Consider the following 22,651-nt stretch of genomic DNA (forward strand, 5'->3'; position numbering starts at 1 on the left):
GTTTTACCCCGCCGTACACGTTTGAGGCAGTTTGCGTAATCCTCGCCGATTCACCGTTAATTGATTACTCGTCTTCTGCCCTTACAGGAGCACCCTACGTGTGCCCTAGACATTACACCTACTTATGCGGTAGTATCTTCTTGCATATCTTTCTACGTGCCCTGCGTCGTGATGCTGGGAATTTATTGCAGGTAAGCTAACTCCGCTTGCCGGCGTCCACCGTTAACTATCCGAAGGCGAATTTAACTTTTTACTTTCGCTCTTTTGCCACAATCATTTGCTGTAATCTTCGCAGTGACGCGGCGCGGTGTCGATTTTATAAAGCATGACTAGCTACGATAAAATGCGGTATGCGAATAAATCTGAAAGTAAAAACGACGCGCTCGGGGAGGAAAAAAAAAAAAAACATTATTGTTGAAAACTTGATAAAAAGTAAATTGCACGCGCGACACCCCGAAACACAAATTTGTTTAGAGAAACGACACATTGAATACTGATGAATTTCCAATATGCGTCCACCGTTTTTCACCGCTTTTTCTTCAACGTACAACCAATACATCTTCATTTCGCTATGACAGTAAAGTGCACTCTGTGACAATGATGAATCAAACGAGTTCCATTTCACAAATTAAAGAACGTCTTTTTCTTCAGGCTCTATTGCTACGCGCAGAAGCACGTCAAGAGCATCCGAGCGGTGACGAAGCTGCCGGATACCTCCATGGCCAAGAGTTTTCGCTCGAAGAGCAGTCGCTGCAAGCCACCGAAGCCGCAGACGAAGACGAAGCCAACCAGCCCTTACCACGTATCTGACCACAAAGCCGCGATCACTGTCGGCGTAATCATGGGCGTGTTCCTGGTATGCTGGGTACCCTTCTTCTGCGTCAACATCGTCGCAGCCTACTGCAAAACTTGCATATCTCACCGAGCGTTCCAGGTGCAACTTCTTCCCGCGCGCCGCATCCTCAAGTCGTTTGTTTAAGAAATATATTTAATCTGCGCGATCTAACTACTAGCTGCAAAATCAGATTATCTAGATAAATTTCCACTCGGGTAATTCTTGCACCCTTTAATCAGAGAAAAGTGTGATTAATTATTTGTTCCCTGAACAGGTTCTCACGTGGTTCGGCTACAGTAACTCGGCCTTCAACCCGATAATCTACAGCATCTTTAACACTGAGTTCCGAGAGGCGTTCAAGAGGATTCTCACGAAAGGGGCGCGAGCAAGAGGCAATCAGCCGTCGACCAGTGAAGTCGGCGAGTTCCGTTCGGTGGTGGTGCAGAAACGAAACGGCTCCATGGTCGAGTGCAACATAAGTCCGAGGTCAAGCGCGGACAGCTGCCAGGTCGGCGTCATGGCTCAACGGCATCGCGACACCATCGTCAGTGCCATATAAATGAGCGGCTCTTCTTGACTTCTCGGTCATATTAAACGATTTCTCTCCTGGATCTCGCTCTTGCTGCTTGCTTCCGAAATCATTGCGGTCGCGTCGCACACGTACTCGCCGATCTTGACGGAGAATTAGCGATGGAGGACCTGGGAGAGATCCAACTATCGTCCGACGAGGGATAACGACGTTAACGCGCGAATTAGAACAGGTTTCACGGCAGGAAAGATTTTCTGCGGAGGACGACATCGATCACGAAACATCTTCCCTTTTTTTTTTTTTTTTTTTTATTTACAGTCCCGTTTAGATTTATAATCTTCGTTTTGCTGTTTTTAAATTTTTTTCAAGTTCGCAGTGACGTAATCGCCATCGCGGTGCAATCCATGACAGATTGCACGATTTCTAGTGGAACAATCGCTTATTATTATTGTTTTATACGAACTTGCGCCAGTGTACATAAAATCAGCATACGGCACCGCTTGCACCAACAAGCGGAGTTTACTCTCGCGCGTTACAGTTTAGTATTTGCATCCGCGAAGGTTTGAACGCCAAACCGCTTCCACCTGCTCAAAGGAGGACCGCTGCTACAGTTGCGACGACGTTGTGTTCTCGCGATACAGCCGCTCGCGTAAGATAAGCATAACTGAGGACGTTGATAATATCTCTCAACCACATTACCGAATCTCTCCTCACATGTAATATTGATCAATGTTCTAGTTAGCCTGTCGTTGGCTTGGCCCAAGGATTCCGTTGGGCCAACAGACAAACGCGTTGCTCGTATTCCTCCTTGATGTCGGATTCTAGAGAAGCAATATCTTAAATTCAGGAGCAGCGCGAACCAAAACGTTCGTTGGATATTAAAATGAGCACTTCGATACGCCGTATCTTCGCTTCCACAGTCGTCGTCATTTAATTGTGATTAATCGATGATAACTACAAAGTGGTGCGCGAGTTTCTTCAAAGTTTTTTGCAACATTTTTATTGTAACTCATTGTTCGTATAATTAAGATTTTTTTTTTTTTGGTTTTTGTTTTTTTTTTTACATTAAAGGAGTGAAAAAACTGTGGAGTTGAACCATGTAAGCGCGATATTTCGCAAAAACATCAATTATGTAATTAAGACAATCACCAAAAGCCACTTTGAAACATATCCCGAAGACATAATCCACCGATTGTAGAATTGTTTCCTTTTATTATTAATTTTTTTTATTCCTTTTTTTTTAAGCAGTACGACGACAGATAGAATTGGATTTGTCGATTAATAGAAAAATCCAAGTGTAGCGCTTAGGATATTAATCTCGTGAAGCAATCTCTTTAATGGAGCAATGTTGATAGCCGATCTACGATGTTAAAAGTTGGATGTTACTAAAAAATACTAATGTTTCTAAATAGTAACGTCTATCGAAACATCATTGGAAATATTATAAAAAAGAAAAAAAGAAAAAAAAAAAAATGAAAACTTAATAGCAATAGATCAGAGCAGCGGCGTGCGCGACATGCCGCGCCGTGGAACTATAAAAATTCATTTACCATCCTGTAAATAGCCATTTAATTATTTTTCTATTTGACGGGGGCGAGAGAAAGAGAGAGAAATATACGGCGGGGGATATATTCGTGGTGATACGAGATATCGTGTGGGCGGGCTCATTGCAAATGTATACAAAATTGGTGTTAAGCACCCGTCGAATCTCAATTCAATTCTGCATCACATATCCGAATGGAAGGAAGCGAGAGCCAGTTTGGCGTTCGCGAGGATTCGTCGAGCTTCCTTGGTACGTGTATATCTACGATAAAAAACGCGTTACGATCCGGTGTGAGAGGAAACGAGAGAAAGAGAGAGATTGTCACATGTCACGTACCGCAAAAATCGCGTTGTGGAACTCTTTAGCTGGCAGGATCGGTGCGCAATGTTGATGTATATTACTGATATATTTGAATGACCGTTCTCTGTAAATATATTAGATTAAGACTTCGACGAGAGTATCTGAATTATGACTTTTATTCGTTACCTCTTTCATCCGGTTTCGATATGCCAGCCGAGTTATGGAAAAGAAAGTAAGTATTAAAATAGTATTTATATCAATGATTTTTATAGCTAGGGGTATAATTTTTTATCATCAAAAAGCCGTGTTAGATCAAATTGAATTCATTATTGTCTTTTTTTTTCCGCGATGCAGGTTAGTGATTTTTTCATTTGTAATGCCTAATATTATTAAAAAGAACTTTAACACTTGAATAAATAATTTATCTTTAATTACAATTAAATAAAAAATTAATACTGTGCTTAAATAAGTGACTGAGAAATTTAAAGTAAATATTATTTCGAAATATATATAATTTAATGTAATTAATTTTCTTTTTATTTTGTAGTATTTTACCTTATTTAGTTTTATTTTATTTTAATATAATGTTTGATTTATCGTTTAGGTGCACTATTAAAATCTTCGACCGTCTGAAAAATAAATAAGATGGCAAATTCGTCTCGGAGTTTCACGGCTTCTAGTCTTCGAAATCGTCCGTCAATGCTCGGAAGGTATTAGTGAATAGAAGTAGTAAGTTCGTAACACAGAGAGAGCCACGTTACCGCCAATTTCGTGGTCACGCCTCTTTTATAATGGTTGCTGCGAAATTGGCGGAAACAGCACTCGTTGGCGACAGGCCCATATACCAATCAAATAATAAAATCTTTTTTAGTTCCGATAAAATCAGCTACGAGACGTCACCGACAAATCGAGGTAGCGGAGAAAGCGATTTTGGGGTTATGAACATTGATGACATTATAATTGATATTATGAATAATTAAAACAAAGTTGAATTACATGGAAAAATAAAATGATAGGTAAAGAAAATAGGTAAATATATTTATGATAAAAAAGAAATATATATTTTAACAATCACTGTATGATACAATTATTATGATTTAGTAATTATTACACTGATTATAATAAATAATTTACAAAGTTCGTTTAATTATACGGTAAATGCTTTATAAAATAAAAATACTACTAATTTATTTAACAAATATGTACGGCTTTTGAAAAATGGTTCTAAAAGTTTAAATTAAATTTAATGAATGTTATTATTCATACATAATGGTTAAATTAAATATGGATCTAACATATTAACAATTTATTCCCTGAATTTTGCTTTTATTCTGGCAGGTAGTGGCAATAAGTATAAGACGCTATTTAATATGATGAGACCAACAGCGAACGCTAGAGAAATTAACAAATTTAGATCTACATTTAATACTTCGGAAATGTTTTCGCCCTCTCTGGTAAAGCGTTCTATTAGGTAAGTTTTACCGTCAGGATATCTGCAAAGCTCGGGTATGCCAGGACAGGTAAAGCTCTCATTGTAGGGTAGATTGGAGAGGATGGGAGTATCTACAACGAGCTGGTTTAGCGCTAGAGATGCATATCTGGTTGGCAAAGCAGTTGTCACCATCGCTAACCAATAGGGCAAATTTTTCAGGCTACGAATTGCACCCGATGCAACCACCAGAGATAACAGTGTCATGTACAGCACCGTGATGGCACCAATTACTGGTCTGCCGATTATCATAAGCACGGCTACCGTCACTTGTTCGGCCGCTACGTAACTGGACCAGAGAATGCCGGAAGCATACGCCCATGAGGTTAGGTCTAATTCTAAAATAGGGACCAGAATTCCAATCGTTATTAGTGTTGATATAAAGCTCAATGGAAGACTTAGCATGGTATACGCGGTCAGGAACATTGCGCCACCATAGAGGCCCTCTCGTTTCTCTTGATAATATCTTGTGCGGAAACCTGGAACTACAACAACATTTACGTAATTATACTGTTGTAAAAAAAAAAAAAAAAATTGGGTAAGTGAAGAGCTCAGAATTAAATATTCTTTGAATATTTTTAAGCTTGATATATAAATGATATATAAATAATACGTTTTATTTATTAAACTGTCTTACAACTTACACAAAAGCGATGTTGCGGCTATCCCGGCTACATAAAACAACGTTAAAACGTTGAAAATCAAGCCACCAGTTTGCAAAAAAATTCTTGATTGAACGGGACTTGAATGAGAGTAGAGTATGCTCATTAAAGCAACCACGAATGGAAGTAACAGCAGGCGAGCGGCAAAATGTCCCAGGCCGATCTTATTGAACGAAAAAGTAGACGCCATACTTCGTCTAAATGTAACAATATAAAAATAATTAATAAAACAACCTAACTTTTTTTTTACTATAATTGTCAAAGAAATAATTTTTAAGACAATTCTTTATTAGCTAAAGAATTTATATCTAGTTGAATCTTAATTAAATTTTAATTAAAAATAATATAATATTAATGATTGTAATTTGGAAAATTTACAAATATAGTGCCAGAAGAGTCGAAAAGCATCCAGGTTTGATCCCGCGTCCTAAACCCTTATGCATGATGCCAAGAGCTGTATCTTTCATGCTGTGCGGCACCTGCGGCCCTTCCTTCATATAAAGTACTCCATCTACTTTGAACTTTTCGACCAGGACCGATATCTGCTGATTCGATTCCAGAAAACGATCTTTAGAGCGGCGATCGACGGTCGAAAGACATACTGGTAAAATAATAAATTATAAGTATTAAACTCGTAATTAATCTTATTAAAAAAATTTTGCTATTTTGGTTATTTTTTAATTAATAATTTTTTTAGGACACTAAGAATTTTCTTGAAAAATGAAAAAAATTATTACAGCATTAAATAATATTTTTTTGCAGATGCTTACGGTAATACATTAAGGGATTCTCCAGTTCCGGGCATGGAAAACCAATGTAAGTGAAATAATCCAGCATACTTCTAGTGGGTCCTGAATAGACCACTGCGCCCAGACATAATAATGTCACGCGGCTGACGAAGGGCAATACATCGGACCTAGGTGTTTCCATGGTAAGAACAACGATGGAGCCGCGTCTGGTTGCGTATGACCATAGCATTGAGACGATGAGATACGTGTTGAGAGGATCGGTGTCCCAAGTCGGTTCGTCCAGTAGCAATAAAATCGGGTCCTTGGCGAGCTGCACACCTAGCATTAGACGACGATATTCCGGTCTGGTGAGATCGTTCACCGACCGGTTGGCGACTTGCGAAAGCGCTAGGTCAGCAAGGGTCTGTCGTACCCGGGCCTCGCGATTGTTCAAGTTGGCGAGCCACGTGGCGTACATCAGGGTCTGGCGGACAGTGAGGCTTGGCAGCAGGTGACACCTGTGAGCCACATAGCCGCCGTGACGCCGAAATAACTCCGGCGTCAACAGGTTGCCGTTCAGAGTAATTCGCCCCCTCGTCTCACCCTCCGCTCTTCCAGCTGGTAAAAATTTCAATTACAAGTTATTTTATATTAATGTTGAAATTTAAACGCTTTCTTTCACATTGATTTTTATTCATCTTTGATAAAATTTAATCAGAAATTTTTTTCTTATTACGAAGCGGTGTAAAATATGGTATATAATAAGGAAAAGAATTATTTCTATAGTAAAGTTTAATTAAATTTAAATGCTTATTTATAAACTATATATATATATATATATTTTTTTTTTTTTTTTTGCAGTTTTATAAAACAGCTGAGTATAAAAGGAATAATTGGTATTATTTACCGATAACATCGAGAAGCGCTCGTTTGCCAGAGCCCTTTGATCCTAGAATAGCCAAGACCTCACCTCCGTGAACGCGGGCTGATACATCTCTAAGTACCGCGGTAGGCTCGGATTTATTGAGGCAGGTTCCTTCGATCACCACCGAGGTGGAATGAAACACGTTGGATATGTCCAGAACGCAATCGGACGGAATCATCTTGAGAGTTGTTGCTACATTCGGTACTCACGATTACATTCCCCAAGTAATACCCACGAAATCCTGCAAAAAAAATGTAAGTTATCTTCACCAGAATGCAACACATGTTTTTCATTTTCTTTCACTATTTTATCTCGAAATCTAAATTTACCTCGGATAATAATTATTTCAATTTAATTACAATAGTCGGTATCGCAATATTAGTGTCGTTAAAAAAATGTTTTTCGCAGGATGTTGGAAATAATGAGTAACATTCAAAGGAACATCAAGGCGCTGTCATCGAACTTGTTAATCCATTCAATCATCCATCCATTTATCGCGCGTTTGATCCAGAGCTCGAGGACACGCGAATCGGAGGCGCGCGACACTTTTTTCTTAAAAAAAAAAAACCTTTCGCACGCACGTTGCTTCACGCACCTCCGCAAAATGTGATAGTCCGGACGGCAACCGATAAACGTACGTTAAATACAAGAGCGTGCTGGTGCGCGACGCGGATTGCAGCGCACACTGACCACCGCGCAAAAGTGACTCGCTCGAGCGAGGCTGGGAGCGCGAGAAACCTCGTAACCACAGGTAACGATACCTAGCTGGCGGGGAGTTGGCTCTCCTCGAGGTGAATGTCTTCTCCGACGTGGACCCGGCGAGAGGGGGACCGACCCCGAGCGGAGACCATCGGCGTAAGCAGCCCGCGTTTCAACGCCGATTCGAGTGCCGTGATCTGTCATGTACTGTAAAATTATGTCGCTTTTTTGCACACGGGCGTGCGACTTTGATCAAACATCAAACCGCAATTAACTTATACTTAAACATAAAGCGCATTAGAAATTAAATAAAAAAAATACGATTTCCACTCTTAAAGTAAACTTGAAAGAAATTATCTAAAATTTAATTAATCGCACCGTTACTATAAAATATACGCACAATTTCTGCGAATATAAGATACCACGCGGCGTGTAAAACATTTCTTTAACTAACCGGATAAATACCGTAGAAAGAAAAAGGTTGACGAAATACGTAAACTTTTTTTGCGTTTTGTTTTATCTAAATTACATCCTTAAGTAATACCTTTACTTAAAAAGAAAAAAAAATTAAAGAACAACCGTCAATAATTCAAATGCATCTCGCCGCGCATAAAACAAAGCAGAGAGCGCACAAGAAAGTCGTCGAGTGCAAGAAGCGAGTTGAGAAAAACGCTCATGATCCACGCTGGATGGGTCCGAGTTATCCCGCGGGCCCAGGGAGTTGACGCCAATGCAAACTCGTTGGTGGGGTAATACCGGTGAGGACCTTCGGAGAGGGAAAACTCGTGGGGGCCCTCGGTAGGCTCCCCCGTCAGCGGTGGCGGCCAGCGTTCGGACAGGACTCCGGCGAGTCGCGCGATATCTGCCGCTTCGCTTTGATCGCGAGCCGAGGAAGATATCCCGGGTGAGCCTCGACCACAGCAAAGACGACATCGTGGCACCGACAAGTTGACCGGGACAGAAAGGCTAATTTTTTTTTTTTTTTTCTTTTTTATCCTCGAAGGTGGACGCGCCGTCGCGCACGCAAGGGAAGCGCATCCCTTTTCTCTGTCACGCGAAGTGCGACGAGTCGGCGATCGGCCGGCGATCGCGGCGCAGGAGGACGACGAACCGGAATGGAGAGGAGGTAGCAGCGTCGTCGTCGTGACTCGACCAGCTTCCAAGGTTGAAGGCCCAGCGCGAAATACATAGCCGGTGAGTCATTGTCACTAAGATCAGAGCGCGGCACGGCGTCTTCTCCCTTTGGTCTCTCTCTCTCTCTCTCTCTCTCTCTCTCTTTCTTTCGCTCTTTTCCTTTTTTTTTTTTTTTTTTTTTTTTTTTTTTTCTGCGAACGCTCAGCCTTCCCCTTGTTCCGCGATTTTTCACGAGCTCACAAAAGCCTATCCATCCACGACGCCGAGTAAACTTCGCGGGGTTATACTCTTCCACGGAATGAAAATAAAATTGGTGGCTTTTTTTATCTTTAGCTGATTGTTAGAGTCTAGGGATTGAAATTTAGTTTCTTATTAAAACGGACAATCTTCACATTGATTTTAAGTTAAATAATTGAAATTAATGTAAATGAGTAGTTTTATTTTTCTCATTTTTTTCCTTTCTAATAATTTTCAAGGTAATTTAATTTAATGAGTCTTCGGCGTTCCTTTTATCTTTTCTTAGATTTCCTTTTCTTTGATATTTAATTGTACAGGAATTTGTCGAGAAGTTTTCTGTGCCGTGCAAAAATATCTTTATTTTACATTCGAAATTTTGCGTCCGCATTCTTTTCGGAGTAACGGTATAATTAGTTAAAGATGGAGGTATTTGCACGTGGCGAGAATCTCTCGTCAGCGTGTTTCCGATTATACAGCATGCTAGAAAATGTCGCAACGTTTAAGGAAACGCAAATGCATTAATTCTAAAATTCGTCGGGATCTACGAACCGGAACAATCACCTTCGAAAAAGTACCTACCACACGACGGAATTTTTAATCACCTGTTGCTTTCACCGTACCGGCAAGTCTTTCTTATTATGCAAAATCAGGTTCCCTGTCGTTGAACCGTGAACTAAAAGCTCGCATACAGCTGTCGAAATGTTCCATATGCATTTTTTTTTTTTTTTTTTGCACTAGGAAGAAACGCGTAGCCTACCGACAAGCAATCTTCGAAAATACGATCGTGCGAGTCAATTGTACATACATTTCAATCTTTATAGCTTTATACTATTAAAAGAAGTCTTAATAAAACTATTTTGATTTTTATCGCGACGAGAAAATACTTTGTGTTGCAAAACGACGCAGCTCATTGTGCTGAATTTCGTCATACTTAAAACTTGCGGTAGCGTAGTTTTCTATCATGTGCGCGTGAAACTACTATTTCTATTCGTATATTACGTGATAGAGCAACGTTTTACTTTTCTGAGTAAGTGGATTATCATTTAATTAGTTTACAAACGTTGGGAGCGTACGATTTTGTATATAATTAGAGCCTGGCACGTTGCTCGAAAACTTTCATCCTCGGATCTCGTTGGAAAAGGTATATTGATAATGATAATCCATCCGTTCGAGTGCTATCTATTTCAGCAGTAGAAAGAAATATACCAGAACCGCCGGATATCCGTTTGGCCTAGATCTCAGAATCGGAATCTTCTTCCGATCTTCCATCGGCGAGAATTTCGTAACGTACCACTTTTATTTTTATTTATTTATTTTTTTTTTAAGCGTTTAAATCAATTAAATTACTTAATAGCATCTTCGCCGCGTTGAACTTCCGTCAATCCAATCCGACTTCGGTCCAAAGTACAAAGTCCGGCTTTGTACAACTTGACCTTCTCCGTATCTCCCTCTCTCTTTCTCTAATTGTAAAGATGTGAAATATCCTTGTCCACATTTCTCAAGACACATATTTCCTTTCATTTCTTTCAATAAAAAGCAAAAGCGTTCCGCGCGCGGGGTCCGTTATTTCAATCGCGCGTTTTACCGGCGTATGCAAAAGCCGTCTCTGGCGATTGCTTGGCGAAAAGGTGAGGGGGTTCAATTCTCGTCAATCCGTTCACTTTGATCGGACACGGCGGATTATACGTCGGGGTATATCGTGTATTACCGCCGCGATTTTCATTAACGGCGCGCGCGACGGCCGGCCGTATCGGCGAAATCATGGAGTCACGCCGGGGAAACTTTAACGAGCGCATAGGAGCACTTTTCGACGCTTTCTCGCACGGTACTTGCCAAGTGATTTGCAATTTCAATTGGATCATCCACCCTGCCGTCCTCTCTTTCGCTCGCGAGGCAGAAAGGGAGGACGGAACGGGTCCAGCGATTGGAATTTAATATATACATAAAAAAAAAGGAACGAAAAAAAAATCAAACAGCTGACCTCGCTTATATCCTGTATTCTTCTCAAGTTCTCCACCGCACGATAATGCCCATCATCGCCTATAACGAAGTAGTAAAAGTACTGTCGGCATTCAGCCGCTGTCTAATTTTGTTATGATTGAGCGTGGCGCGTTATTTGTCGAGCGGTCTACGAAAATACTTTCTATTTGACTAATAATACGCGCGTTAGTTAATGTTACCAGCGGTGTAAAGGTACTTTTATCTGGACGCATCTTCTCCTTCGGTCGTCTTCTCGGGCTTCTGTTTTCGAAATCGCATGATTTTTATAGTTAACTTCTTCTCGCCGTGCGTGGTTAAACGGTTCTCTTCTCGCCGATTCGCTCGCTCGTGGCCGGTTTCTTTTATTAGGTACAGATAAAAACCGAGATTCACGTACGCGTTCTCTTTTCCTAAAGCCGCGTAATCGCGAGATCACTGCCGTTTAATCGAGGTAATTAGCTATGAGCGCGCACGGCGGATCGTTTGAAATGTGCGCATTATATGGGTCGGCAGGACGGTTTTCGGTCAACTTTCCATCGCGGTTTCCAACCGCGCGTTGCGTGTGCGGGTAATTATGGCATGTAACACTGCAATGATCCAAGCCATGGTGGTGTTTTATTTAGACACACGGACACGGGTGCACGGTTCACTGGCGTACAAACATAGCTATAGAAATCAGTGCGTGGGATAGTCTCACAGTAGATTCTGGAGATCACGAAATCGAGATATTGTTTCCGCTCGCTAAGAGCTGAGAGACTTCTAAATAAGCAAAGACATTCCGCGGTTATATAGCTACCAATTTTCACTCGCCTGACGTAAAACGCGGATCCATCGATGTCACGCAAGAAGGGAGGAAAAAAAAAAATTAATTGGAGTCTAAGTAGCCCACGCAGCTTGAGAGGAAATCGAACTTGACTTCCACTTCTTTTACGGCTTATTAAACAATCGTTTGTTTTTTTCTTTTTTTCGTGTGCCCAAATTAAATTGAAATTAAAATGCAGCTTGGAATAAAATGGTGCGTCGTTGGGTGTTAAATTAAAAGATTTGACTTGCATTATTCGGAAGGAGGAATCTCCTCGCGTGTATCTTCAACCCCGAGCAAATCTTTCCATTTTCAGCCGCTTGCCTCTTGAATCGCATTTAAGCACCGTGACCGCGGGTGCAGAATTCGCGATGCGAATTTGCGATCGCGCCGCAAAAGCGATCACGCGACCGCGATTTTTCCAGGTATCGCGCCACGGGGACGTATATATGTCCGGCAAGATATTAGACGTCACTTTCCGCTTGCTTTCGACATGCTCAGCTGCGCGCAATAGCTGCATGCAGCAGGCCCGTTTTTCCGAGCGTATCATCGCCCGGCCTTTACGAATATATCGCTGCGGCTATACCCCGCACTTTCCTTCTCGTACTATGTATTAAATGACGATCCAGTTGCGCGCGCGTGCAAAAGCCGGCAAAAAGTCGCGGTGAGCACGACAAGACTAGCGTTTAATGGCAAATTCATACCGCGAAAACGCATGGTCGTCGCTCGATACAACTGTTGCAGAAACGGGATATGCAAATCAACAGTTAACCGGGTTCCGCGAGAGGCGGTTATTGGTCGCCGCAAAAAAAAAAAAAAAAAAAAAAGGAAAAAAATCGCCGTATTACATAAATTGAAAAGAACGTCGGGGTGTCGCCGCGCGACACAATTCTGTCATATCCGCCGATATGAAACGCAATTATTCGTGTGCCGTTTCGCGGAATCGCGATATTTTGATGAACCAAAGTTTTGCGGAAAGAAGTCGCAAAGTCGACGTTAGACGACGAGGTAGCGAAACATCTCCCGCGGAGACGTCGAGTTAATTACGGAGTGATTTCCTGCCGCGACACCCCGGCCGTATTCTTTCCGAGATGTTCTTTATGAGCGGCGTTGGCCAAGTCCGCGGTGTCTCGCATCCGTAATCACGCGTGGGTTAAATCATTCTATGCACGATCCGTGAGACCAGGCCGAGGACTGCGCAGCGGGAACCGCCGTCCATTGTCATTTTAGACGTCGCCGGCGCAATCGTGCCTGGTAAACCCCGGCAGGTACTTCTCTCCTTTCATATGCGGGTAGGCTAAGTGCCGCTCATGCGGGAACATCTCGCCGGGTCGACCCGTTGCAGCGACACGGAGACCTCAGGTGAACCGAAACTCCGCGACTTCGACCCGCCCCGAGAGGCGCCGTGGGACACCCGAGAAGTGACCGCTCTCCATCAGCTCATAAATTGATCCCCCATCGACTCACAAGTTTTTTTTTATTACAATTATGATTTTCTTATGAAAGTTACTACTCTCGCGTTAAATTATATCGCGCTAATTTCTTTATTAAACGAATTTGTAACAGATTTAACAAGGGCCGAGTCTTTTACATGTCGTGCAGTTTAGAACTCTTTTTTTTTTTTTTTTTTTTTTTTTTTTTTTTTTTTTTTTTTTTTTTATTTATTTTGGGTTCTTGCACTCGAGTTAAATTATTTAAATAAAAAAGTCTAGCAACGTTAGAATGTTTCGCGGCAGCATCGATGGCAAAGCATTTCGACGAGTCTTCGGGAGTTAAGAAAAGCAAGGGTAGACGGCCGCATGCGGGCTTAACGCAAAAAGAATTAAGAGAGCTTCTTACTGCTCGCTGGGCCTCGCGAACGTATAATACCGTTTATACCGTTATTTCTTGTCAGTTATAAAAAAATGTTAGCTGCCTGCAAACGTATAGCGTAAGGAGTTTCACAGCGGACGGATCCGTTGATCCGTTGATGACTTCACCGGACGAACACGTGTTACATCGCCGGTGTTACGACGGTACCGAGGAAGATATCACGGCTATTTTTACGGGCGTAAATTAATCTAACGCTCATCGCGGCGTTGTATGACATAACATTCCGCGAGGATTCATCCGACACTTGTCCACCGGTAAAAACAACGGATTTCATATTCCGTAAAAAACTTTTTAAATCCCCCCCGTCGAAGAATTAACGCGCTGGCGGCTTGATGCTTTGCGAGAGCGCCTCTTGTTCTTCCGATAAAATATGATGCGCGATTTCAATCTCGCTGTTTTCTCACGGGAGAACGTGGCATGTACATTCTTGTGTTTGAGCCTGCTCAGTTTCAAGGGACTCGCTGAATCACCGCTAACGGGAATGCCCGAGGGAGCAGAAAAGAAAAAAAAAAAGGAGGGGGGGGGGGAAAAAAACTGTCATTCCATTAGCATCTGCGGTAACTAGAAATGCGCCTCGTATCATTTGATGCGCGATTCTAATCTGCTAGCGCTGAAGCGGATTATGTAATTTTGCGCATTCCGTCCGGACGACGCAAATGTAACATCTGCGCTGACGCGATATTAAATCGTCATAAGCGCCAACAAATCGCACCTGTTACAAGAATATTGTACAAGAAAATATTCTACAGGCGGTAGTGTCGTGTATTTGATTGGCAGCGAATGGCTGGAGGCTGAAGTACGTTGAAGTTCGCGTAAGGCGATGAAATCTCGGTGGTTTTAGTCCCAGAATAAACTTCCTTGACGCGAGCACTTTTGATATAATTGGGTTCAGTAGAATAAACCCAACTGAATAAAAAGAAAACAGTTCTTCCTTTTTTTTTTTTTTTTTTTTTTTTTTCTTATTTCTCGGTGATGATTTACGGCCGGCTTATTTATAGAGCAACAATTTTACAGAGTTACAATGTAGAATCACAAGGGCACTCGACGCGTATTCGCCGAGCACCAGATACGTTTTCGCCCTACCGTAGAACTCGGAAACGTGAACGCATACCGTAAACTGACACGTATAAAGACGAATTAAAACCTGTTGGCGGCGCCGGAGCGATGAGGACAGATGGTTTATGCGTTTCTTGCCGCGTGTTTCGCTGGCAGTTTGAAATAATCGGCGTTCCGATTTACATCACCGTCGTGAGCAAGGCAGATCCTCTCTCACGGGCAGGAAGAGATACCCCTGATTAATTTAATCACCCTCCGATCCGGAGCACATCTGCACTCGAGCGAAATGCATGGCTTGGGCGCTTCCTCCGTACACGCGGCTCGCCTCAAAATTTATTAGAGCGACGCGCCGAGACTCACTCTCCGATAAGTAATGCCGATCGTTAATTCGCAGCGTCCGAGATAATCTCGAGTTAATCCCCTTGGCCGAAAGTAATTTTGCACTTTTATTATCGGCGCGATTTATCATACTACCTGGCTGCTATATACACGCTTGTACGTGTCGCAAGAGCAAATGCCGTTTTTACTTTTTACCGTGTCGTTATTCCGAGAGGTTTTTATCAAGGTGTAATCAGAGTCGCAGACGGAAAAGTATACCCGCGTTAATCTCGCATCTAATATCCGCGGGTGATCTTACGGTAACGTGAAAATGCTGTCGAAACTTAGGGACCGTTTCACCGTTTACGTTCGAGCTCTGGACGTTTCCTCGAGAAATATCTGCTACTTCGGCACAAGTGCTTTCGAGAAACCCATTTCGAAGCGTCGACGTGGGTACAACGTGTTAGCGAAAAGCCATTGAAAGCTGCCAGCGTGTCATTGGGAATGAAACAGGTGCATATTCTTTAGACCGCGAGCACCACCGTTAATCGGGATGCTGCCGCCGATTTTTTCCTTCGGCGCGTCCGTACATGATGTCGCCGGCGCAATAACAGCGTAAATAATAAACGCTGATGATATTTATCCCCGTGCGAACGTTCTTCCCGTCGTTACGTGCGTGTCTCTCCTCTAATAACGGTGGACAAGTTTCCGACGACCGTTCGGCGAAACGACGACGTCGCACCGCAAACGCGGAACGCGGAAAGCCACGGATGTAATTAAGCGGAGGGGGGAAAAAAATTACTGTAAAACTTTTCAAGTAAAACGGAAGCTAAATCGATGCGATAAGCGAGGGGAGATAAGTACGTAATAAAATAAAATGCAATTGAAAGCTTCGAAATCGAGCTTGATCGATTTCGTATTCGTCTCGCGCATGGCGCGCCAAGTCGGAAGTTAATTGCGACGCGGGAGAGAAAGAAATAAAAAAAAAAAAGAATTCTCCAAGTTACGCGACTCCGAGATAACGAATTAAGGATACAAGACCTTGTATACAGGGAAAGTTCATGACGTAACGGCGTATAACGAGCCTTGTCGTCGCCTACGTTGCGCGTCGGTGTGAGAGGATTACGCAAGAAAACGAGGCGGGTATTTAGATCCCGCGGCCCGTAAAGGCAAGAGCGATCTAGAATCCCGGTTAAGAGGAAGGCGAGGAGATACGGAAAGCAATAAGTTTATCGATTTTCCCCGGTGGTTTACACAGCCTGTACTCTGGTGGCCCGCCCGGCAGCTCGCTGACATTTCGCGGCACCGCTTTTCATAATCGCGTCATTAGACAGACGTCCTGTTACGTGCGTTACGATATTACCGCAGGTGGTGATTTCCGGCATACGTGCCGATTACTATCTCCACCGCGGGGCCTCACCGTGATCCGTCCCAGCTTAAGACGTGAGGCTGAAGAATGGGTCGCTCGCTCGCGCGCGCAAGGAGCAGGCTACGATCTTAAAACCGACACGCTAACGACGTCTTATCTCGAATATCGCGGCGCGATATTTAGCAAGTTAATAATGCTTGGGAGGTGATTCGCAAATTTGCCTGGCGATAGTCGAGGCACAGAATAAGCAGGGAATTATCTTAATCGTACGGAAAGGAACGCTCAAGTTTTGCAGGTACTTACGTTTAACAATGGTGGCGAACAAGTAGTAGGTACGCGCCGTGATCGTACCGTGGACCAGCGGAGAGATGTACATTCTCCGCGGTCTGCACGTTCCGTTCTTTATGGACGATCGAGCACAGTCGGGAACAATTTGCTTCATCGCGATAAAATTCGAGGAGGCCGTCTCTCGCTTTGTTCGCCGGCAGGGAATTACAGTTTTCTGCCGGTGAGAAGAATCCGAAGTATCGGTGGAACGCATCGGGCTGACTCACCTAGCCGGAGTAAATCGATTCTGTAAACAAAAGTAAACACGTCGGGGAAATTATTACATTGCAATTGAATCGGTGAAACGAGATCGAATTAGCTAATTGATAAAAAATTTGTTTCTAGTGATTTCAAATTAAAGAGCACTTTTATTTTATTTTATTTTTTTATTACGTTCAACGAAGAGAGCGATTTAATGAGAATTGATGGAAGAAGGAGAGCGTTCCTTTCTCTGACTTTTCCCTTCGGCGGCGCCAAGGCGTTGTAATTAAAATAAAAAAGGGATGTTACGTTATCTCGGATTTGAACCGCGGAAATTTAATCGATTACATCTGCGATCTCTGTGCAGCCACTGGAAAATATGGGCTCAGAGGCCTGGGAGCTGGAGAGGAGGTACTTTGTGTCGGGAGCTCTGGACACCACCAGGGGGCTGGAGCCGCCGGCCAGCGAAGATCTCCACGCATGGTCGATTTACAGGTGAACACTTGTACTTGAAGTGCAAGCGTGTAATCCCCGCGCGTACGTTGGTCCAATCTAAGCCTCATCGGAGGCGGAACGCTAAAGCGAATGCTGTGTCATCTTTTTTTGCCGCTCGCCACGTGAAAGGAATTGCCGCGATCGAACTTGTTGATTTACGATACACTTGTGCACTTTCATACGTCGTATCAACGGTATCATTATTATCGCGTGAAATATATTATATCCCGAAATATTAACAAGCGCACGTGATTACAGACGCTTGATAAACGTCGAGTATCGATTTAAATTCTCTCTTACCACTCTTCTCTCCCTTTTCAAGTTCGCTTTTGTGGCTCAAAAGAATGCGGAATAGCCTTCCGCACATTTATATACGTCAAATTAAAATAAAAAATTAAAAAAAAAAAAAAGAAAAGAAGGGCGAGGGTATTTTAATCATCTAATTAACTCTTTTTCTCTCTTTCTTTCCCTCTCGGTTAATTAACTAAAAACGTCTTGCTGTATACGAAGAATGGGTATTAAGAAAACGGTGGGGAATGTTGACGCACGTCAAGTATAAGGCATTTCCGCGATTTCGCAGGCAAAACCTCAACTCCGACTTCACGGACTCCGCGCTCGGCTCCGCCGAGAAGTCGCCGCTGCCGTACGGGAACTTCCAGCTGCGCGACTCCACGGTGCAAAGCATACTGCGGCATCCGCGGTACGGACCCAAGAGCCCGTTGGCCAACAATTCTTACACGTACTTGAAGTTCGGGCTGCCGCGCGTTCTGCCGCCCAGCTCGCGGAATCGCGACGGATCCAGCGGCTACGATTCCAGCGAGGAAGGCCGACGTGTGTCGCACGCAGGTACCTACTAATAATATTTTATTAAGGGCCGTTCGTTCTAACTTGCTGGCAAATTTACCCGTCAGGGTATCTATCTTTATCTACTTAAAAAGAAAGATAAAGATAGACGTATGATTGCTCGATAAGTAAATTTACCAGAAAGTTAAGACAATCGGACCTTAAGGTGCAAGATAGAGAAGATAGAAAATGCTTTAGACACGCCGATAAGATCTGCTGAAAACTTTTTGTGCTATGTGTATTATTATTTCATAATTTATCATTCAATTTGGATCGCTGGATAAAGTTAATGATGATTACGATTGACGTGCGTGTAATGGCACGACGATGCCGGGGCGTTACAAGTTCTGCTTCGGCACAGGTGCTCCGGTGCATACGACCTCAATCATGCGCTCGGCCAGAAGCGATCCGGATTTCAGGCACGTTCACGCCGTCCCCAGGGAGTCAGCGCATTCTCAATTGACCGTCACGAGGGAACATCCGAGACTGAGGAGCGCCAGCGAGGCTAATCTCTTGCAGACCGCGGTACGAACCAATCGGCGACACAGCATCGCGCCGATCGATCCCGGATATATACCGCACGGTAAAAGAATTAATAAATTAATGAATCTTTAGTTTATTGAAATCTTGCGGAAAACCGTCGGTGATAAATTTTTCCAATTTTTTTTTTTTTTCTTTGCTTTTGCAGGACACGGTATTATGGGGCCGGAAGGTTACGCGTTGCCAATGAGACCTATGCCGTGTCTGCAGCATCCTCATCTGCAGCTGCGTGGCGTGGAGGCTTCGGGCTCGGACGGGTTGCCGCTCCTTCGCGGTATCACCCTCGAAGCCGGCGCCGCCGAGGTGCTGGCGATTATGGCGACCACCGAGAAAGAAGGCACGCAGATCATTGAGACGATCGCGGGCAAAAGGCGAATAAAAAGGGGCGACATTCTACTGAATGGAAGATCCGTATCGGCACGCAGCCTGAGGTGCGTTCTGATTTTCTTGACGCACAATTTTTTGCAGCGAGCCATTAAACTTTTTATACGATTGGTATAAATATCTATCTCGTGAGAAAAACGTTTCTAGTTATTCGCTTCGTAAAGCACATCGTTTGCAGAACGAATATTGTAAAACGAAACTTTGCAGCACAAAGGCTTTAGTTAATATTTTTTTTTTTTTTTTTTTTTTTAATTGTTAAACGATATTCGGATGCGCTACAAATTATGCAACAAGTTTGAGTATAAAATAAAAATTATGAAATGAGATTAACGAGATAATTGAACATGAAATTTATGGCCGTATTACATTAATATGAATCAGCTTCAATTCAGTCCACTGAGTCCTGGTTTTTTTTTTCTTTTTTTTTTTTTTTTAGATTATAGCATCAGCTATGATCCAAACAGAATAGGAAGATTAATTAACGATGGCTAACGGTAACCGACATTAACGAAACAGGCTGTAACTAGCGCGAATGCATTAGCATACAAATTTACGAGTCGAATAATAAGGTGAATAACAAGCGATGCTCGTTATTCAATTATCGCTTCAATTGCCGACTTAATTATTGCTCCATACTTAATCTCAGGCTATAATTTTTTTTTTTCTGTACCACCCGAACAATCTTACGTTCCGTCGTATATTTTAGAAGAAACAGCATGCATAAAAAAATCATGAAACAATTCCCTGATTATAAATTATAAAAAAAATATGATCTGGACCAAACAAATCGCCTTTGATTGTTTAATGTAATATTATTCTTGAATATTTTAATATCTTTATTTGAAATGCTGTATTTCTTGAAACAGTTAATTTAATTATTAATATTACAACGAAAATAGATCCCGCGTCGCCTATCTACCCTCGGAAAGTGGCCTGAGTCCCGGATTAACGGCCCAGCAAACTCTCAGTTTCTACATGTTGCTGAGAGGTGGCCGCAACACGACCACGCTCGAGGCCGAGGCTATTCTGCAGGAGCTCGGGTTGGAGGCGACCAAGCACTGCCTCGTCAACACCCTGACAACCTCCGAGGCTCGTCGGCTGGCCCTCGCCTGTCGGCTGCTTCAAGACTCGCATATTCTCGCTTTGGATCGACCCACGCACGGCCTCGACATTTTCGACGCCTTCTTTCTGGTCGAGTACTTGAGACAGTGGGCCAGCCGCGGCCAACGTCTCGTTGTCTTGACCCTACACCCACCCACTTACGAGATCCTAACGATGGTGTCGAGGGTCGTGCTCACGTCCGGCGGCCGGATTATGTACTCCGGGCCCAGAAGAGACATGCTGCCATATTTCGCACTCGCCGAGTTTCCCTGCCCGCCGTTTAAGAACCCGTCTGATTACTATCGTACGTAACGTAATTATTTGGAAAATAAAATGTTTTTTAAATAATTTTAAATAATTTTTTCGTAATATATAGAAGAAATAAATATACTCTCATTCTTTTTTTAGTTGATTTAGTAACCCTAGATGACTTGTCGGCGGAAGCGATGCTGGAATCCTCACAGAGGATAGAGCACCTGGCAGAGCTGGCCAGAACGAGGCTATCTCCGATCAGTGATCCTGGACCACCCGGCGCACTTCCGCCTTCGATGTCCGGCCCCAATATATTTGTGCAATTTTACGCGCTATTATTGCGGACGCTCATCTACAGCCAACCGTGGACGTTAACGAGACTGCTGCGGAAGGTCGTCATTTCCGCGTCGCTCAGCGTTCTTCTTGGTGCAATCTTCTGGGACATAGCTAGCGAATCGAATCTACATCTGCGAGATCGAATAGGCTATCATTACGCTAGTTTGGGCATCTCCTTCTGGCCTTTAAGCCTCCTGGCAATGTGCGACGTGGCCAGCAACAGGCCAAACGTGGAGAGAGATATCAGAGACGGGTTGTACGGCAGATTCATGTACATCCTCGTAGAGGTAGGTTTCGATTTCTCGTTAAAAATTCCAATTTTTATCTTAGTCGAAAGTATAAATAAAACGCTTTTTTACTTTCAGCTTATCTGCGGCGTATCGTCGTGGGGCGTCATCTATCTAATATACCTAGCGCCGGCGTTTGCGATGTCGGGGCTGCACCTCGTGCCGGACGAGAACCTGACGTCGTTGTGGAACTACCTCGCCGTAGGTTTGCTGTACCTGATGCTTCAGCATCTCATCTGCACCTTTCTCGCGCACGTGTGCAAGTGGACCTACTTGGCGGCGCTTTTCGCCGGCGTGGTACTGGGCGAGATGACTCTAGCCGGCGGAGCGACCTTACATTTAGATAATCTGCCGTCGTGGTATCAACAAGTTAGCCCAATGCAGTGGTCGCTATCGTTACTGTTGCCGCGTCTACACAAAAGTGAAAGCGTTGGGAAGCTGGCGAACTGCAAGCCCAAGCAGATCCAGCGGCAGGACATTATCATCCAGGCGGCGTGCGAACCGCCTGACGGTGCTTTAGCTCTTCGCGAGATCGCCCTCGATAAGTTAAATGTACGAGGAGAGCTTTGGCTGGGCGCTGGGGTGGCTATCGTCACCGGGCTGATCGTCTTCGGATTTCTCTGTGTCAAGTATGCCACTCCGAAGAGGCCGAGAAGTGCCCCGAACAAACCCTGATAAGTCGTTGAATCGTCAGCGCGAAGTCTCTACTCTCTAAGGGTCCAAGTGCCACGAAGTTGACGTAGATATTCGTGAATTTTTTATCCTTTGAAGCGAATCGTGAATAAAACACAGCGACCGCGAACATTTCTCGGCAATGTTGCGTCGTTGGGGTGCTATTTTTGTAGTGATGGATTTGTTTGTGAATGTTCGCGTTCGCTGTTCGTTCACTGAGTGTATTCACACCTTAAGTAAAACTCGTCGTTGATATCATATCATCCTTCATTGTAGATTAAAAATCACATCCCAGTCAGAAAGTACCAACTCATCATATTCGTTTTTGTAACGTTCTTATGAATGTCCCCTCTTGTCATTTTTACATTTTTTTATTTTATTTTATTTTATTTTGTTTTATTAAACTTTAGCTAGTGTAGATCTTCGATTTTGGCAGAATCTACTTTGCTAAGCCGCATCGCGCTCGTAAACGTCGATGTCTACTCCATTGCGACTCTTTAAAGGGATATACTTTAGGGACTCGCAGAGTAGACTAACAAGAGAGATAGTATGGAGTACAAAGCCTAACGAAATATTACTTTATCCTATAATAGGAGCTCACTGTTTATGAACAATAAACACGCTTTATTTTTTGTCCTGACTAATAATGTTGTAATCATATGAAATAAACGTTCTCACACAGCAGATAATTTTAGCTGTACCGTTCTAAAAAAATCTCTAAATTGCATATTTATA

The 22,651-nt window shown here is 43.2% G+C and overlaps 3 protein-coding genes across 3 annotated transcripts; 2 read left to right on the top strand and 1 right to left on the bottom strand.

Annotated features, from left to right (window-relative positions):
• The first annotated feature begins 6 nt into the window (after positions 1–6).
• On the top strand, positions 7–2,856 carry LOC139108588 (dopamine receptor 1-like). Its single transcript, XM_070667012.1, has 3 exons — positions 7–191; positions 652–934; positions 1,110–2,856. The coding sequence occupies exons 1-3, from the start codon at positions 172–174 to the stop codon at positions 1,392–1,394; spliced, it is 588 nt and encodes a 195-aa protein (XP_070523113.1). The 5' UTR covers positions 7–171; the 3' UTR covers positions 1,395–2,856.
• A 1,410-nt stretch (positions 2,857–4,266) lies between these two features.
• LOC139108589 (ATP-binding cassette sub-family G member 5) lies at positions 4,267–7,189 on the bottom strand. The gene is made up of 5 exons (XM_070667014.1): positions 6,994–7,189; positions 6,129–6,704; positions 5,737–5,959; positions 5,341–5,555; positions 4,267–5,181 (listed from the first exon to the last, which is right to left on the bottom strand). The coding sequence occupies exons 1-5, from the start codon at positions 7,187–7,189 to the stop codon at positions 4,514–4,516; spliced, it is 1,878 nt and encodes a 625-aa protein (XP_070523115.1). The 3' UTR covers positions 4,267–4,513.
• On the top strand, positions 7,124–22,605 carry LOC139108585 (ATP-binding cassette sub-family G member 5). Its single transcript, XM_070667008.1, has 10 exons — positions 7,124–7,265; positions 7,420–8,614; positions 8,714–8,904; positions 17,374–17,501; positions 18,082–18,347; positions 18,706–18,927; positions 19,033–19,315; positions 20,168–20,673; positions 20,778–21,244; positions 21,323–22,605. The coding sequence occupies exons 4-10, from the start codon at positions 17,386–17,388 to the stop codon at positions 21,917–21,919; spliced, it is 2,457 nt and encodes an 818-aa protein (XP_070523109.1). The 5' UTR covers positions 7,124–7,265; positions 7,420–8,614; positions 8,714–8,904; positions 17,374–17,385; the 3' UTR covers positions 21,920–22,605.
• Positions 22,606–22,651: the final 46 nt, after the last annotated feature.

This window comes from Cardiocondyla obscurior, linkage group LG15 (genome assembly GCF_019399895.1).
Source record: "Cardiocondyla obscurior isolate alpha-2009 linkage group LG15, Cobs3.1, whole genome shotgun sequence".
Classification (NCBI taxonomy): domain Eukaryota; kingdom Metazoa; phylum Arthropoda; class Insecta; order Hymenoptera; family Formicidae; genus Cardiocondyla; species Cardiocondyla obscurior.

Coding starts and splice junctions, on each gene's coding strand:
- LOC139108588 (XM_070667012.1), top strand. CDS start 172: ATGCTGGGAATTTATTGCAG. Junction 192..651: donor ATGCTGGGAATTTATTGCAG/GTAAGCTAACTC, acceptor CTTTTTCTTCAG/GCTCTATTGCTACGCGCAGA. Junction 935..1,109: donor TATCTCACCGAGCGTTCCAG/GTGCAACTTCTT, acceptor TTCCCTGAACAG/GTTCTCACGTGGTTCGGCTA.
- LOC139108589 (XM_070667014.1), bottom strand. CDS start 7,189: ATGATTCCGTCCGATTGCGTTCTGGACATATCCAACGTGTTTCATTCC. Junction 5,556..5,736: donor ACTCTTCTGGCACTATATTT/GTAAATTTTCCA, acceptor TGTTACATTTAG/ACGAAGTATGGCGTCTACTT. Junction 5,182..5,340: donor AGCCGCAACATCGCTTTTGT/GTAAGTTGTAAG, acceptor ATGTTGTTGTAG/TTCCAGGTTTCCGCACAAGA.
- LOC139108585 (XM_070667008.1), top strand. CDS start 17,386: ATGGGCTCAGAGGCCTGGGAGCTGGAGAGGAGGTACTTTGTGTCGGGA. Junction 18,348..18,705: donor CCGACGTGTGTCGCACGCAG/GTACCTACTAAT, acceptor GCTTCGGCACAG/GTGCTCCGGTGCATACGACC. Junction 18,928..19,032: donor TCCCGGATATATACCGCACG/GTAAAAGAATTA, acceptor TTGCTTTTGCAG/GACACGGTATTATGGGGCCG.